Source organism: Cornus florida, unplaced genomic scaffold (assembly GCF_030987335.1).
Source record: "Cornus florida cultivar Cherokee Brave unplaced genomic scaffold, ASM3098733v1 CherokeeBrave_3.0.0_Hap2_Chr10, whole genome shotgun sequence".
NCBI classification, from domain to species: domain Eukaryota; kingdom Viridiplantae; phylum Streptophyta; class Magnoliopsida; order Cornales; family Cornaceae; genus Cornus; species Cornus florida.
The window spans coordinates 108,237,382-108,250,149 of record NW_026775580.1 but is presented as its reverse complement, the minus strand read 5'-3'; the positions used below and the strand labels follow the sequence as shown (position 1 = coordinate 108,250,149).

The window sequence follows — 12,768 nt, the reverse complement described above, 5'->3', positions numbered from 1 at the left end:
TACCCACATCAAACTAATCAAGTATTGTATACCAAGAACTGCAACCGATTACTTTAGCGTTCAAATTTACTTACTGCTTCAGACAATCCAAGCTTACAAACAAATTAATTTTAATGTTATTACAAGGTGTTTCAGACTAATCTAACCCCTTATACATCGACAGACAAGAACTACATCAAGACATGTGGAAGAAACAGTATACAACAAATAATTCAAAACATACAAACACGTTCAGTTTTTTTTTTTAAGCATCCAAACATATATTAAATTTTAATTTTAAACTTGATTAAATCCTGGAGTTGCATTAGGAATGTAAAGAACACAAGCCTAAGAAATAGAGATAGGATTAAAACTTGCCTTACACCGACGTCTTCTTAAAATCCTCCGGCGAACTCTCTGCTTGCTCTCACTTTGCCTCCACAGAATAACTTACGTTTTGTTTTATTTTGTTTTAAACCCTAACCCACCGTATTATGCATATTTATAGGCTTTGACATTAAACCATAATCCATGCATAACTATAGGTCTAGCTACAATTATAGTCGGCCCAACCAATTAATTTAAGTAATTAAAAATAACACAAATATACAATAAAATTAAAACTATTTAATTAACCCAATTATACTTAAACCATTAAGGCCAATTAAATAATTAAAACACTAACAAGTAATTCCATTTAAATAACTAAAAATAAATATCATTTAAATAAATTAAATCACCACAAAAGAAAACAATTAAGCACCTAATAAAAAAATAATGACACATAATCAAATAAAATGCACTTAAATAATAAATTAAATACCAGGACTAATTAAAAAGTCAATTAAAACATAAATAAAACAATTAATGAACAGAAAACAGTTAAACAAAATACCGAGACTATCATTTTGAAAATTAGGGGTATTACACATGGCCCCTTTTAGCTCCACTTTTGCCTTATCCATGGTTCATGATCGTGGCGGTGTAATAGATTCGGGCAAATGTGTAAACCGGCGGAACCAACCTGTAACATATTGAACCCTTGAAGAAGAGTTACATACACGTATCGCCTAATATGACGAACATGCTTGTATCTTACATCTTTAAAGTAAAGTAACGTACGAAGTAGTTTTTACTTTATAGTACTCTCTTTGTCCCAAAATACTTGTCATCTTTTTTATTTTGGGATTTCCCAAAAAATATGTCCCATTATAGATTTGGATGTACTGTTTTTTATAACATTCCCAAACTATCTTATTACACTAATTACAAGCACTATTTTGTTTTTACATATTTAAAACTTGGGTTAATTACAACGACACCTCCTGAAGTTTGGAGTATTGACATGCATATATAAGTTAAGCCTTTTTTTGGACAATGAGACCCCCTGTCAGTTTAGTTATCCAAACAAGGCCTTATTGATTTCAAAAAGACGATATTGGCCCTAAATATTTAAATCACTTTTATCCTAAAATATCAGGCATGACAAAATGTCTAATTTGCCCCTCAGCTAATAGCAGCCTGCCCCACTTACCCCCTTTATTTCACCTTTGTCTCTCTCACTAACTTTTCCATTTCTCTATTAGTCTGAAAGAAAAACAAAGCTTTCTTCCTTTCATTTCTCTATCTCAATCTCTCTAACTTTTTATCTACTGCAAAAATTGAACCTTTATTTTTGTAAACATGAACCATCATTCGAAGCACTAGTATAAATTGTGCATATTTTCCTCTTCCTCTCTTTATCAAATTTCTGGAACGCTAAAGTTAGTTGCTTGGTGTGATTAACCGTTCGGATTCTTGGTGGTTTGTGTTGTGTTGTTCATTTTTCTGTTCTTCACGTTCTCTGTAAGTAGTCTAATCTTTCTTTTCCTGCATATATGATGACTTAGTGCTTCTTTGTTCTATAACTTTAGATATTGAGAGTTTTCTGATGAAGGTTTGTGATGGGGGTTTTCTGATGGGTTTATATATATATATATATATATATATATATATATATATATATATATATATTTTATAAATTTGTTATTTCATAAACGCTAAAGTTGGTTGGTTAGTGTAATCAACCGTTCGGATTCTTAGGGGTTTGTGTTGTGATTGAGGGTTTTCTGATTAGGCTTTTTTTATTTTATTTATAAATTTGTTGTTATTTCATGAAATTAGTTGCATATATGGTTTTTTTATAAGGTTTTTTATTTTTATTTTATTATTATCAATTTATTGTTATTTAAAAAAAAATAGTTGCATTTAGGGTTTCTAATTGAGAGTTTTATGTTCAATTTGTTGTTAATTTGTGTTTGAGGGTTTTATTATGAAATCGTTGTTATTTTTTGGGAGTTAAGTAACATTTATGTTTTTGTAAATGCCACATATGACTCGTAAAACACCAGTTTGGTTGTTTTTTTGTTCATTGGGTGAGACATTGGAAAGTTGGTTTTTATTTGTACAATTAGTTTATTGCACATGCATTTGTTGCTAATTGCACAACATAGTTGCTAACTGCACATAATAGTTGGTTAATTTTTGGCGTCAGCAAATGATGACTATGCAATGACTTGTACAAGTTTGTAATGACTATAATGCTATTTTTATTCAAGACTACTAAAGTACTTGCAAATTTTTTTTTTTTTAGGTGCAAAGCTTCTGTTGGCTACATTTATTTATTTATTTATTTTGTTGCAAAGCTTTAATTCCATTGTAATCGCCAAGTTTCAATTTTTTTTTTTTTGGTGTAAAGCTTCAATTTTTTTTTTGGTGCAAAACTTCAGTTCCACTGTAATTTTATTTTATTTATTTTTTATTATTATTTTTTTTTTTGGTGCAAAGCTTTGTACTTAAAATGACAGAAAGCTTCCACTTGCCATTTTATTATTTCTCCTCTATTTCACTAGTTGTATTTTGACATGTATATATTGCAAGTTTCATTGCAAGTTCCATTAATGTTAAATGTTGGTTATATATAGCAAGTTCCGTTATAATTAACCCTGTAATATGGTAGTTATGCCTGTCAATATGGCTAGAATTTTTGGCACCAAACTGGCGATATTTGGTGGTTATGCAATTTTTTTCCCAAAGTATTTTGGTCTAATTAATTTAATTGTAAAGTAATAAAGGTCCACAAACAAGTCAAATGACAAACAAGTCAAATTGGTCAATTTTTCATGTGTCCAAGATGATGTCAGGCTGTTTTGTCAACTTTATCAAATTTTAAAGAGTTTCATTGTTCAAAAAAAGACCTAATATCGTTGTAATTAACCCTTAAAACTTGGATTCCTTCTGGGACAGGGAGAGTAATTTACATACCACGTATATATATAAAAATAATAATAATAAAATAAAATAAAAGCCTAGTTCCTTGTTTCGATAGGTTTCCTTTTGAGCATTGTTAAGTTTCCTTAGGTTTTCACCATTATAAATAGGCAATTTTGTTCAACTTTGTGTATTCTGGTGGTGGTGGTTTATAAAAACGCTCAAGGCGTATCGTTCGCTTGCCACGGCGATGATGAAGAAGAAGAAGACAGACTCCTGTGTATCAATGCCTTTGCCTCACCTTCCCCAACCCCTTGTGTTCGAAATACTCTCAAAACTGCCCGTCAAATCTCTATTGCGATTCAAGTGCGTGTCGAAGTCATGGCGCTCTTTGATCTCCGATCCCTACTTTATCAAAATCCATCTCAATCAGTCGTCCAGCATCCAAACACACCGCAATATTGTATTCATATCCAATCCCTTCCGCCCATACGGTCTTTACACGGCCAGGCGTGACGACAACAACATCGTAGTAGAAAAGATTGATTATTTATTTAAGAGCAACCCTAGATGTCAAATCAGAGGATGTCACATAATTGGTTCTTGCAATGGGTTGACATGCTTTCAGGTAGAATTTCTTTTGAACTGTATTGATCTGAAGCTAAATGCATATGTAGTCAATCTTTCGACGAGGGAGTTGTTGCAAATACCAGATTTTGATTATTTCCCTGGTAACATAGTTGGAGTCTCTGGATTTGGCTATGACCATTGCCATGATGACTACAAAGTGGTGAAAATAGATGACAATCAAATCTTTGTATATTCAATGAGAAGTGGTTGTTGGAGAAAAGTTGAAGACTTCTCTAATAAGTTCGATTTTCGTGTTCTCGAAAATGATGGGACACAACTGAATGGGGCCATTAATTGGCTTCGTATTAAAAACCCTAAAGATATTATACACATGTGGCAGCGGAAATTTGAGATTGCTGCTTTTAGTTTGGTGGATGAGAAAGTGCGGATGATACCCTTGCCAAGTACTTCTGTCAACACCAGTTTTCATAACGCAAGTCAATTAGGGGTGTTTGAAGGATGCCTTTGTATACTACCCTGTTGTGATGGTGAATTGTGGGTTATGAAGGAATATGGGGTTGAGCAGTCTTGGACTAGAATTGATACAAAGGTCCCAATATTTTCAGATATGTTGGCTTTGTTGAGGAACGAAGTGATAGACTACACTAAGTTACTTTTATACAACAGAACAGTAAAGGGTCCTCTTGGCATACATGACGACGAAAATGAAGAAGATGTGTATGATTTTCATGCAACCATCTGTGTAGATAGTCTCCTTTCACCCTTCATGGAGAAAGAGTCCCTCTGACACCCCCGAGATGAAGTAAGCAAGTTTTCATCACTCGGAATGGAATTTTACAGATTTTCTCTAATTAACAGTAATTTAAACTACTTTGGCAAATATACTGTAACCGAAATTGAAGGTATTAATATATATAAGGATGATCTCATTTTCTTGGCTTTGTTGTTATGCTTAATTTTTTTCTTTTGTTGGTAATTGTTGTGTGCTTTGGGAACTAATACCCAGTTTTTGGGACTTAAACCCTCGACTTCTACTTTGGAAAGTGAGAAACTTCCGGCAGCCTATTGTGAATTTCTGGACCTATTAGGACTGGTTTGGTCCTGATTCATCCAAGAACCAGACCGAACGCGCATCCTTATGTAGGACTTCTTTAGTTATGTTCTCTTAGAATAGTATTCATGAAACATTAACTTTCGTGGGTAAACTAGTCAAAATACATACACAATATCTTACTGTATGTAGCCTGCAATATGTCTACCCTATTTTGATTCCACAGATTGAATACTTGAAAATTATTCTTGGTTAACCTAAGGTGTCTTCTTGAGTTACCCTTTGGCTACACTTATCTTCTTCATATTCTTTTCTAATCTGAGAAGGAAAATGATATATATCTAATGCAGTGCTTGTGCTGAACAATAAAACCCTATGGTAACATGAAATTCTTTTAATGCTGATTAATGGCTGTGAAGACATTTTATTTTTATAACATATATTAGAATTATATGGCCATAAACAAACATCTTCCCAATTGATCAATTTGACGACAATGATAAATATATTGATGTTCTTTTTGCTGAAGAAATTTGGCTAAACCACTACATTGGTATGCACACTTCTGAGGCTTAATTTTCAGGAACAAAGCTTTCCAATAGTCAGCCCAAATTGTCAAACCATGAAGTCTTCATTCACAACATTCAACTTATAGGAACAAAATTACTTTTTTCAAACAAAACATTTATTTCAAGATAAGTTCTCAAGAACTCCTAAGTTCTCTTTTCAGAACAATTCTATGATACTCGCAAGTCAATAACTCTTATGTTCTCACTTTTTAAATCATTCTTTCTTCAAAGAAACTCTTTTTAAGTCAAAATCACCAAGAACTCATACGTTCTCTTTTCAAAACAATTTCCACCAGTTCTTATGCTCACATTTTAAACCTCAAAAGTTCTCAAACTCATCATATTGAACTACAATTGACTTGATGCTTATCATATCATTCACATGGTAAGGTATGTAGGCAGCCTAGTTAGGTAATTCCTAGGTTCGGTCACACTATTTTCAAAAAATTATTTCTTTTCAAGCCCGTGTTTTAACACATATTTTTCAAAACCATTCTCCTGTTAATCACATATACCTACCAAAGCATAGATCCTATCTCTTATGGATAAAGTCAAGCTTTCAAGGCAATATTCAAGGAAGCACCTTTGGTGCTAGATTCTAGACGCATACATTTTTTGGAATGCAACATAAAAACTAAGGTAACCATGTTTCATGGGTGTCATGGGGTGTCTAACACCTTCCCATGCACAATCAAACCTAATATAAGTTTGAGGTTAGATCATTATTAAATATTTTCATTCTGGTTTTTTTTTTTTTTGGTTTCATTTTGCATTTGTATGCGCGTGATATTTTACCTGAAATTTGTTTTTTCTTGTTACCTTTTTAAGGGATGCGGAGTCTCCTGCTCTTCCCTTGTTTCTTTTGGTGTTCGCATTAGATTGAACATTTGCGTTTGTCAGGTAATTGGTACTATTTTTAGTGATATTCTATCTCTTCATTATTGCAGTCGAAAGAAGAATATTGTTGTTTACATTCATTCTTTCCATATAAAAGTTTTTTGAGGATATTGATGTTTGCATTTATTCTTTTCATATAAAAGTTTTTATTGACTCTTTAATCTTGTCATTTCATTCATTTCAAGGAAATTGACATATTAAAAGACTAGTTCATTTGTGTGGTGTAGGCAATCAATTTTTTTTATTCTCATATTTCCACATGGTTTATAAGATAGAGGCAATAAGCGGACCATTCTTGAAATTGATGGGGTTTAAACTGTGCAAGAACACTACATAATTATGATTCATTTATCTTTTTGTTGGAATACTGTTGGATCTTCATATATTCATTTATCTTTTTGTTGGAATACTGTTGGATCTTCATATATTATGCTTTAGGTTATTTTGATATATGGATATATATATATGTATGTATGTATGCACACACTGCTGTGGGAAGTGCCTAAGCAGCCTGTGCGGAAGAGAGTGTTCTATGCTTTCTCCTTGCTTAAAGGCAGCATCTCATGTTGAAGCATATTGTGGTGCAGCAGCATCATGGACTTGACTGCAGTTATTATACATGTTCTGTATCTAGATGTCTGCATGGCTTCTTGTTTCTTAGGGACCTCTTGGCATATTTTTAAAGCTCAGTGAATGTCTAAGGTGCTGCTATGACACATGAGTAGGTCCTGCTGTCAACTTTGAGGTCAGATCATTATTATTTTTTAATTAGAAATTTGAGTTTGTGGTATTTATCTATTAACATTTTGAATGCAAAATAGTATTGTGGTATTTTCTTTTTCAAGGGGTTTGTTTGCTAATTTCTTGTCTCTGTTTTCTCGTCTTTTGATACGTCCTTCCATGTTGCAGAAAGCACCCATTACATTGTTTATATGATAATACGTCCGTCATTCCTTGTTCCAGATTGGCCCTAAGATTTACCTTTATGCTCGAGTGTTAATATTGGTAGTTTTGTGGTTTTTATTTTCATAATCATTAAATATCTTATCTCATTTTTATGTGTATATCTATATATATATTTATGTATTTTTCTCATTTCTATTTTCTGTTTCAGTTGAGATTTTTATCTTCGGAGTTGTTGAGCTTTAGAACTTCAATAATGTGGAAGATATGGATGAAATGTTGCAAGAATTGAATCTTCTTGCAGGTTGTCTTTTGTTTTTACAATTTCTAGAAATTGTTTGGAATGGTTAAGAATTGAAGGGGGTGCATTTGAGTTTCTCATGACTGACAATTGAGAATTTTTCGCTAGTATAGTTTGGCAGAATCTTAAATTTTAGGAGCACATCTTATAGGTTTAAGCTGTAATAGTCTGTTGCTGATCCTCACAGTTCGTTTCACGTCATTCTTTTCCGTGGTCTATCGTAAGTGAATACTTCATCCTTGCTTTTATTTTTGATTAATCCCTGCCTGATACATATTGTATTCTTAATTGTTGGGTAGTTGAATGAGTCCCACATCGGTTAGTGAAGAAGGAAATCTGGGACTCATATGGGGCAAGGGTCACTCCACCTAATAGTTTAACCTTTTGGATTGGATACCCCCATCCCAACAACTGGTATCACAACCAAGTCCCAAAGAGTCGCATGTGGACTCAAGATCCCCTAGCTGACGGGAGGACGGGAAGGGCGGTGACGTTCTATCCACAGAGGGGAGAGCCTCGTTCAAGGGGGGGATTGTTGGGTAGTTGAACGAGTCACACATCTCTTAGTGAAGAAGGAAATCTTGGACTTAATAGGGCAAGGGTAACTCCACCTAATAGGTTAACCTTTTGGGTTGGATACCCCCATGGCCCCATTCCAACACTAATGTATATACATTTTCTTCTCTATGCTAAAACACACCCCAGTCTGGGTATTGATGTGATGCTTTATCAACACTATCCTATTGTATGCTTTGGGCTACAGTTTATTTGTTGTTTGCAGTTCAAGGGTGGATCAAAATCATGGTAAAATCTAAAGCACTTCATGAGGTGTAATATACGACACGTGTAGCTCATGCTGCCCGAATGGTGAAAAATGGTCCAATTTTGTTTTCTTTTATGCAGTTCATTACTGTTATTGTTTCCTATTTGGTTATCCGTACAATTTTCATTCATGTTGATTGTAGTAATTTCATGCAATAATGTTGTATTTGGCTGCAATTCTTAATTTCTGATGAAATGTGTTGATGGCTGGACTCCTATGTGGAGAAGAAATTGGCATTTCAAGGTTTGTTCTTTGCAGTTTTTGTCGAATCATGAAAGTAATACTTGTAAAAATAAATAAATAAATAAAAGAGGTGAACAATACATAACCTCCATAGCCAAACTGATCATTTGGTTGGCGTATAAAATGTTGATATTTTGTTCCTGCAGATATGTCTTTCACAGTAAGCGTTGGATGCTCCTTGATAGGTGTTTCTATTGTCTTGTTTGTTGTAAGTTTTTCCTTCTGCTGCCATTACATGATTTGAAAGTATTTATGAGTACACAAAAAAAAAAGTGGGATCATTGATTTTTTATTTATCTTTTGGTTTGATATGTGCCTTATCTCTTGTGGAGAGTGTCTACTTTCCTAGATTTACTTCCTCGCTTCTTAGTTGGACAGTGTTAGAGCACCTGCAATTTTAGTCAATACTGAATGTAAATGAAAATTTCCTTTTTCACTTACATTGAAGGCGTTGTAGTGCTTTTGTTTCTGTTCAATCAACGCAACTAAACAGAAAATATACAATTTATGTTCTGTTTTGAAGGCGCTCCTTTTACACATCAGTGATAGAATGTCCCAAAAAGGGGCTGAAAGAATTATTTTGCATCTCTTATCTTTTGAATGTTCTTTTTTCTGGTTTCATTCTAGGCGACCTTGGAGACATTTTTTATATGAAGAGACGGATCAGGTGATTTTTTCCACCCCAATTGATCAAGCACTGGATTTTTTTTTTTTTTTTTCCTTCTCTATTGTAAATGTGACTTCATTGCCTTGATATTTCCTAATGTCCTTTCTTATTCTTGTCTCTCTCATTTTTCTTTTTTCTTTTTTTGAGCGCCTGTTGTCTAGCTGGACATGAAACATCAATACTTTTTGCTTTTCTTCTACTTTTTTGGTTTCTTGAAGGTAATTAATTTTTTATCTTTAATTTAAAACATTTCAAAAATCTATAAATGTTCTACTTTTTATGGTTTCTTGCAAAGGCTCTGCTGTGTTACAAAATTTACAAATGGTTGTGCTTTGTTGGGCTTCTTTCAAAAGCTCTACTACCTTGTGCTTTCTTCCTTTCCTTCGCTCTTTTTTTCTTTCCCAATTATTTGATTAATTTTTGCTTGATAGCCTGCTTAGAACTTGTCCATGTGACTACTCAATATTTTTCTTGTGCCTTACATAATTGTTTGCTTGTTCTATCTATTTATTATGTCTTCTTTCTAGGGAATGCAATCCAATACCATCTTTTTCCTACTCCATTGTTGGAGAGGTTGTATTTAGATTCTCTTGTTCTTTATGTTATATTCTTGTTAGTTGAATTGAGATCGCTGACCTTCCAAAGAAGGGTGTGTCGGTGTTCTTCTCTCACTCATATACATCGTTGTACATAGGTGGATCATTTTCCCTCTCTTCCCTCACATGGGTCAATCCCTACATGTGGCAGCTATCTAATCAATTCAGGTACCCTATTTCTCATTACCTTATATTATTGCCATGATTGTTGTTTTTTGTACTGTGTAGAGTCTTCTAGTCCATTTGTTCCTTTTTTTATTGTGGCGTATGATGCCGAAAGAATTTCAAATTTATGCGGTTTTATAATCCTTCAGTCTGATAATGTAATTATCTTTGTATATTTTCAAGGACGACATTAATTAGTGGTGTCCATCTCAGTAAATGTTTAAAGTTTAAACCTTTAGCATTGTATCATCTTCCAATCATGTTCTCCCTCTTCGTTTAATTTACATGGGCTTAGCATGATTATGGTGATGAATTTATCTAGCCTTGTTGCCATTCACTTTCGTGTTGTTGCAGTTAGAATCATTATTGTTCTTATTATTATTGTTCTTTGTGTTGATAAGATAGTCTGTAGATTTTGAAGGTGGATGTGCAAAAATTACTTTTCGGTTTAGTATAATTTTTTTTTGGAGTACACATGGTTACTAAACGAAATGTAAGCCACAAGTTTTTTTAATAGGAGTAGTTCTTTTCTTTGATTTAAATTTTTATGATGTTGTTCATATTGAAGATGCGAGATATTTAGATTCTCTAGAATTTCATTGTGCGCGGGAAGTGTGTGAGGCTGCTCAGATCATTTTTGTTCCTTAGGGGAGACCACGAAGTGTGTGAGGCCGCTCAGATCGTTTTTGTTCCTTATAAACCATGCTTATTGGAAAATTTAGTTAAAACTCAAAATAATCAAGGATTGAAATGTAACAAGAATGAGTACATCACAGATGTAAACGAATCCGGATTTACGTGTTTCTAGGGTGTTTGAGATGACAAGAAGTGTAATTGAAGGCCATTTAAGTCTGCCACATGCTCTACACTAAACCAATTCTAAATTTATCACATTGCCCTCCCACTAATAATTCTAATCACACAAAAATCGCACATTTTTAAGAATAGACAATGCAAAATATAAGCAAACAGGGCAAATATATCTAAAATAAGATAAAAAAGCATGATGATATATATCAACTTTCAAAAATTACAAATAAAAGTAAAAAAAGCATGATATATCAATTCCTTAATTTCTAATCCATTTTTAAGGATAATATTTCCTCGGTCTCAAATTGAATGTTCCTTTTCAAAAATATAACTTTGTAAGGGGATAAGTTTTATTATTATTTTTTATTATATTGACAGTGAATGAATTATTAAATTCATCTATAGTGGGTTCATATAAATATGACAGTTTATTTTTTATACCTTCAATGTAAGAAGGTTAAATTAGTAACGTTATAACAAATAGTACTTTAACTAATAGTACTTTAACTTTTTAGATGAGACATATATTTTGGAATAACTAAAAATAAAAAAATTAACATTTATTTTAAAACTGAGGAACATCAAATAAATGAAAGAGGATCGATTTGTCCAAGGAGATGGAAATTTGTTCAACAACTACCCGCAATTACAGCAGGCTTTGGTTTGGGTTTATTTACACTCAAAACATTTCATAATTCGATTAAGGGGAGTATTGGGGCCCACTCAATGATTCAGCAACAAGCCCAAGTTATGTGGCCCACCAATACAGGAGAGAAAGTCAACCATCATGCCACTTGGATCAATGAGCCATAGCCAAATGGCATATACCTGAGGATTGCACAGGTTCGCTTTCCACCGATGTGTTTTATAACAGCAACACGTAAATTAAGTGTGCAATTGCTTAAACTTTTATGGGAATTTTTTTTTTTTACATGATTACAAGGAAAGTGAAAAATAAAAAATAAAAAAAAAATGGTGTGATTAATTTTTTTTTTTTTTTTTTTTTTTTACCTAAATGGATTTTGTGATTAATTGAAATGGTGAAAATAAATAAATAAGAAAGGAAAAAAGTCAAGGGGAAGTCTATGTCAGAAGAAAAAAGAAAAATGATAGGAGGGAATTCTTATTTCACAAAAGGCGTTTACTCCTGAAATTTTTATACATATATATATTTATTTTATTTTAAAATAAAAAATTGAAAAAAAAAATAAATTTGATTCACTATTTGTTTTTGTTAAGTTAGTCATTATTGAAGAAGTCTGGATTGATTTCTGTTACAAAAAATCATTAGTCATTATTTACAGATTAGCAAACCAAGAAATCAAAAACATTTTGCCCAGAGCAAAACGATAATTTTATGAATTGGAGTTATTAATTGCTTTAATTTCATAGAAATTGCAAATGTGTAAGCTCTTCTCTTTCTCCTTCTCCTTCTCCTTCAAGGCATTGAGACTTCACCATAATTAAAGGGACCAATTTGCTATAAATAAATAAAACAAATAAATAAAACTGTAAGTATGTAAATAGACATCAGAAAATAAAAATATATATATAATATGATGGACAGTATAACGAAAAGTCCACTACGACAAACAAATTAATTTTAGAATAGGAATAAGCTCTTACACACTTTGCTACGTTGCTTTCCGGATGAAAGTAAGCTCCGTACCATAATATATATTTTAAAAGGGTTTAGTGAAACCATCTCTAAATTGTCCCATTTTTTTATCCAAGAGAACAATTCTTTTTCTCTAGCCTCTTTTCCTGTTCCTCGGTGCATTGCTGATCCAAAAATTAGGGGTGGCAAATTACGATATAATTTGTCAACATGATACGAGATAAGTAGGTTTGGATTGACCTTAAATAAATTTGAGTCATAAACGGATTGACATAATTAACTCATTTACTTAACCGAGTCGAGTTA

General features: G+C 32.8%; 1 protein-coding gene across 1 annotated transcript; it reads left to right on the top strand.

Annotated features, from left to right (window-relative positions):
• Positions 1-3,325: 3,325 nt before the first annotated feature.
• LOC132279767 (F-box/kelch-repeat protein At3g23880-like) lies at positions 3,326-4,891 on the top strand. Its single transcript, XM_059781809.1, has one exon. The coding sequence runs from the start codon at positions 3,479-3,481 to the stop codon at positions 4,604-4,606; it is 1,128 nt and encodes a 375-aa protein (XP_059637792.1). The 5' UTR covers positions 3,326-3,478; the 3' UTR covers positions 4,607-4,891.
• Positions 4,892-12,768: the final 7,877 nt, after the last annotated feature.